Source organism: Buceros rhinoceros, unplaced genomic scaffold (genome assembly GCF_000710305.1).
Source record: "Buceros rhinoceros silvestris isolate BGI_N320 unplaced genomic scaffold, ASM71030v1 scaffold205, whole genome shotgun sequence".
In the NCBI taxonomy this organism is placed as follows: domain Eukaryota; kingdom Metazoa; phylum Chordata; class Aves; order Bucerotiformes; family Bucerotidae; genus Buceros; species Buceros rhinoceros.
Genome location: NW_010414288.1, coordinates 1,828 through 8,025, shown reverse-complemented (window position 1 = coordinate 8,025; position 6,198 = coordinate 1,828). Strand labels below are relative to the sequence as shown.

Here is a 6,198-nt window from a genome sequence, read left to right as displayed (position 1 = left end):
AGGGCAAACTGAAGGTAATAAAGAAAAAATGCTGCTCAGCTGCTGAATTTACCTCTCTCTGATCTGAAAGCCAGACTGGTTTTTGTTCATCTGACTCCTTCTTTGTCCGTGTGAGCAGCAGGGCATCCCGCATCCCGTTAAACGTTTCCCGCAGCTTGCCAAAAATGTGCTCTTCCAAACATCCACATTCTCTGAATTCTGGGCAGCAAAGAAACACCAGCTCTTCCACAACCTTATCTTGAGTGGAGCGAAAGCATGTGTCAGACTCTGCCATCTCTGGGCAGGCTTGACTGTGTCAGGCAAGCACAAGCAACGCACTGCAGGGCAAACTGCCCACTCCTCTCCACAGTAACAATACTGAGAGGTGACATGAGGCTTAGTACAAAGAGATTATTACACGGCTGTTTGACACAGAAGTGTGTCGTGTACGGGCTCTCCTTTTTTGAGTAAAGCAATCACAGGGTTTACAATGAATGAGGCAACTTGAAGAAATAAAGTTTTGAATAAACCCTAGTCTGCAGAGTTAGTCACGTTAGTCTCTGCACGACGCCAGGATATGCCCATTTATTCACTTCGATTAAAGTATTAGACTTTCCAGTACTGGTCACTACTCAAGGAACAACTTGTGCTGGCGCAGGCAATAAGCATCACCTGCAAAAGCCATAAATAACACTTAAAATTACCTTGACTACTCAGTGAACCAGAAACACGGTACAACGTAAGCGTACTGGGTTCACTGAAGTCAACAGTACATGACCAGGATTTCACATATTGTTCTTATTTAAGTACAGTTGTTTTGCAATGCTTATTCCACGTAAACTTGGACTGTAAATAGGCAGCGGTGCCAAGAAGCGTTGAGCTGCATTGCGGTCCAGATACTTACGGATATGTCATACCGGCTGCAACCTGGTACGCTACACAAACTATTAATTAGTTCCACAACGTCTCCCATACGTTACTCAGTCTGGTTCTCTTTTCCAAATTTCTGGTTTTCTAGTTGCTAGTTTTTAATTGCTACATCAGGAAATACTATTCACGGGTCAAGAACCGTTAGCAGGATTCCTGGCACTTGGCAGTGCCTTGAATCCTGTTACACTGTTAAATGCGTCTCTACTGAAATCTCTGAAGGCAGAGAAATTCAGTGTTGATAGCAGCCCTGACAGGTGACCTCTTCCCACTGAGGCTGGCACAGCTCCTCAGAAAACATGATGGTTACCACGGACAGAGCCAACGCTGTGTTGTGAAGGGGAATAAACAGCTGTGTCACTCGATGCAGTTCTCACCGACCTCAGTTCTCTCGTCCACCTGCACATCCTCCAGCTGCTGAGCACCACCTTACCGACAGCTGCATTGACTGGTGCAAGCATGGTCTTCACCAAGCTGCTGTACCTCCTGCCTTACCAGTGGGGTGAAGTATGTCAACAGCTGGGGGTCCACAGCGATCTGTGGGGAATGTGCAGATAAAGGAGGACACTGGTCTCTTGGGAGCCTGCAGCAGTAGCATAACAACATGGAAGAGAAGTAATGTGACAGGAGGTGGTATCTTTGGGACATCATGGGACTTGGGGCTGCTGTTAGTTACATCTGGCAGCTCTGAAGTGAGCTGTGTGATACAAGCGTGTATGTGGCTGTGTACAGTACGGACCTGACTCTGCAGCATAATTCAAACTTGTCCTAAAACCATCTTTTGCCTTTCAGCATCTCCAGGGCTCCATAGCATCTGGAAGAAACTGCTGAATTATGTTAGAACAATCAGCTGTCAAACATCTAGCGACATCAAGGAGCTATTGTTCTTGTACGTGCATGGATTTTTATATACATACACACACACACTCAATAATGATGATGATTTTTGACCTTCAAAGTACAAATGGCTGAAATAAAACCATTCACAGGTGACAGTAGAGGCTTACCTACATCCCTGTCCCTGATACAGTAGTCTGGAGAGCTTTCAAAGTATACCAGGTCATTCTTAGTTGGCTTCTTAAACCTCTTATTAGCCACAGTGAAACCCGTGCCATCTTGATTCATGACCACCTGAATTGCTCCATTGTATTTCTTCCACAGGTAATCTCCTGTTTTCCTGAAGTCTGCCATGGCCAGCCAACAGGTCCTTAGAGTGCATGATCCACTCACACCGTGACACTTGCACTCCTGTTTCAAAAACCGCTTCACGGCCTGTTTAGAAATGCAGTAAAATACACACAGGTAAAACAAACTGTAATTTAAGGCTTCTCAGCCCTTTTCCACCCATCCCCTAATGCCAGGTTTGCAACGGGTCTCCAAAGCACGGTCTGTAGTGACACCCACTGGTAGCATCAAGTCATCCCCACATGGTTGGGTTGCTCTGGTTGCAACCACACACACAGTCCTCCGGCTAGTGGCTTCCCTTCCCCGCCCCTGCCAGTCATCCCGAGGATCGAGATGGTCCCTAACGCTAGGACACAGACTGGGCAGGAGGAAACGAGCTGGGAAATGGACAGAACCACCCAGGCCCTTGGTAGGCGAAGGTAGCCCCTTTCCCCATCACGCCCACTGAAGCACCCGCCATGCTGACCCTCTCTAGCTCACCTTCATGAGGTTACCCTTTGCCCTGAATACCGTTTCAAATATTACCCAGGAACTCGTAGGCTTTTCATATTGAAATGATTTTGCAGAGACCGTACAAAGCATTGTACCTGGGCTAGGCATCAGATCTATGCAAAACTGTGAAACACAGGATTTTTAACATGCTTACAAGCCTTTTAAAAAACAGTTTAGAACAAGACCTTCATTAGCTTGCACTGCAGCGATCACCTTCATCATTAATTCAATGTCTGGATAGCATTAAAGCAATTTCAGCTTCATCTCAGACATTTAAGCTATCTGGATGATGCTGGAGAACAACAGACGGGTTCATATTCAATAAATAATTCATTCCTAATTCTGAAGATATGGATATTTGATCCATAAATATCATGCCTTAAGGGTTCATGAAATATGAACATTTTAGAGTTTGTTCAAGGGGAACAGCATCATGGGAGGAAGGCAAGGGAGGAAAGCTCCGTGATTAAAAGTGAGACCGATGCACAGTGGGGCAGCCTTTTTCGGTCAGTACTTGCTAATATAGTGAGAATGTGTTATAGAACCAAAGTACTTTTAAGTTTCTTTCCACCTTGTAAAGATGTGACTACTTCAAAGAAGTGACTGACATGACCACAGCCCCACTTCACTGCCAACGGTACTGTCACAAAAGTGGGATTTATGTAGGTGCTCGGTTTTAATTATCTGAATAGAAATCAGTTTAACTACTTTAATGTTTAAAACAACTTGCTGCAATAGTGCAAGAAGCACATAGGAATGCAGGACTTCAGTTTTTTGTCAGTGATGTTCCTGTATTCATATACAGGATATTGTTTTGTGTGATTCACATGGGAATATTATAAACATGTGGTTTTGAATTAGTATAATCTGAACAGTCTAGGTTTAAAAGAAACCTCCTGACACCTTTTTGGGGTTGAGAAAAAGCCGAGAGCACAGCAGGGCTTACCCAGATCCAGGCTTGTGGGTGGGCTGAGGCAGGGAGATCCCTGCAAAGCCAAACCTACACTATCGCACTGTGGATACAGAACAGCATCCCTTCCTAGGGGGGAAGGGGTCCCTCCTTCCTTCCTAGAAGGAAGCAGGTCCTAGAGCATATAAGAATTTGCCAATTTTTTTTTTTTATCAAATACACTTATTAAAGTCTCTTAATATTTTTCTAAAAAACCTACCAGCTTGCCATTACCGTCTTAGTATATGTATTTTCTTAAACTTAGTAAGATACTCCACTATTACAGCAGGTACTTCCCAGCATGGAGCTAATTCACCCCTACAAAGCCTTTGCCTGTGTTGTGGACTGCAGCCTCCTTTGTCAGTGACGTAAGTACAGCCAGAGCAATGCATGTCGCTGCTCTGAACAGACTCAGCTGTCTACGCTACACACGAGTTACACCTCCTGGTAGTAAACAGGTGGAGGAAAGGTGCTGAAGGAGAAACATTTATCAGAAAAATTACCCACTTGCAGTGCAGTTCATTGAAATCAGATCTTCTTCTAATAGGGGCTAGTTAATGCAGAACAATTTTACAGTTTATAACGGGAAATTTTTCATAGAAAAAGATCAGAATATGAGCACTTTACTTCCTACTGAATATATATACCAAGCAAAACCAAAGACAAGAATCAAGCAGTCTTTACAAATCATTTTGGAGGTGCTTAATCTAGCACTATAAAATATTTGTCTCTGTTATGGATGTCATGGAAGCAGTAAATTTTGAATATGTTTTGAATAATGAAACAGCATGTTTCAGTTTCATGCATTATTCTTACTATTTACAGCTACCACCACGAAACGTTAGTGTGAGCACTCCTCAGCTCTTGCACCAGCAGCGGGCCATATGCCCGGCAATCACTCCTTCTGCTCACCCACGACAAAGAAGTAAAGGCTAATGCAGGCATGGTATTTTGGGGTTTGATTAGACCATGTCCTGCTCCAAGGCCAATGCCTTTTGAAGGGACATGTATTTTGGATTTATTTTCTTAAAAAGTGAAGTAATTTTATCTCCGATCAGTTCACGTTGACAGGAATGGACAGGATTTTTCTCTCTCCAGTGCTATTTTGAAGTTGCTCTTTAATAGCCAAGCCTGTTCTTCACTGTGTCTTCAGCCTGCCTCAGGAATGTCAAAACTAAAACTCCTCCATATGTAAGGGTTAGGCACAAAACAAAACCCCCATCCCAAGTGATCCTGCAATGACTTGGGCTCGTACTTAACTTCCCCCACGAGGAGCCACTGAACTGACTCAGACGGAGCCCTGTTAAGCACTGGCACTCAGTCTATTTGGACATCTCTGTCACACTGACCCTCCAAGGGAGTCAGAAATGGCATCTCAGTCTCCCGCTCATCCCAGAGTTCTTCCTAACTGCTGAGAAAAGTCAGCAAGGGCCAGCTGCTACCTGCCCCAGACCCGCGAGAGCTCACTGAGAGCATCTCCAGGCATCTGTTGGACAGACACCCACCTTTCTTCCAGCCCTGTTGTTGTGAAGGTTCATCAGTGCTCTTGCATCTTTTCCTTTCCGTTCTTTGGCATCCACGAAGGCTCTGGCAAATTTGATGCCGTAGTCGATGTTATCGCTGCAGCCACCCCAGTCAAAATGGCCCTTGCTGTCCTTGGCAGAGCCTTTCTTCCTGGGATCGCAGGAGCAGGATTTCAGCTCCCCTTGGCTACACGCCCTGGTGATGGCAAAAACAACTCCAGCCGAGGAGATGGCATGTACAAAGGCAGATTCCCGACTACCTGAAACAAAAGGAGTAGTTTTAACCGTTGTTGGGGTAGTTAGTTTGAGTGGCTATCCTAACTCCAGCCCGTCAGCCCGGACTTTTTTGCTGAGCAAAAGATAAAACTGGGTTGAAATCACGCAAATACACATCCCCTGGAGCCAGAATTAGTCATGGCTTAAACTTGGACCCCTCCCTGGTAAAAGCTCATCAATATAGTGTTAGAGTTGGAAAATATTAAACATTTCCTTCTGATATTGATTAATATACTTTTGTGGATCTCTTGTTTTGTACAGACACGTGAACAGGACAGATGGTATTTCTATCATGTTGGATCGATTTAGAAAAATATATGAAGTGCTACTTCAGAGATAGTTTAAGAAATTACTAAATAGGGACACTGGAACAACATGTATGTTGCAAAATACTGCAAGTAACTTTAGGAACTAGATTTTCCTTTCCGAAGCACTTGGGACAAACTTGTCTGCTTAAAAGGCAGTAGGGAGAAACCCTGGGTGTTATTTTCTGAAAATGAGTTAAATTTAGGTTTTCTGCCTAGAACCAAGCCCAGTAACCATAATTCACACAAACAAGTTCCATTAACACAAGCGCTGCTTGTGTCATGCTGCAGGCAGGAGCTGGCCTGGCAGATGTGACTGCTACATGCCAGCTGCTCGGGCAGTTTTCCCTTCTCTTAATGGAGACACTTTATTATGCCAAAGGTTATCTGCATTTCTAGACCAGGCTTACTGTCAGGCTAGTGGGTACATAATTCAATGCAGTAATGGCCTATGTTTATTTTAAGATGTACCAGTTTATAATATAGAGCTACGTTTTATTGGCACAACTCTGTTTACGGTAATGGGATATTTTCATACTTTAAAAGGTTTTTAGCATGGAAA

General features: G+C 44.1%; 1 protein-coding gene across 1 annotated transcript; it reads right to left on the bottom strand.

Annotated features, from left to right (window-relative positions):
* Positions 1-1,913: 1,913 nt before the first annotated feature.
* WNT2 (wingless-type MMTV integration site family member 2) lies at positions 1,914-5,315 on the bottom strand (the record flags this gene model as incomplete). The annotated part of the gene is made up of 2 exons (XM_010137026.1): positions 1,914-2,178; positions 5,038-5,315. Coding segments are annotated over 2 exons (543 nt in total), but the record flags the coding sequence as incomplete, so codon positions are not given.
* Between the last annotated feature and the right edge of the window lie 883 nt (positions 5,316-6,198).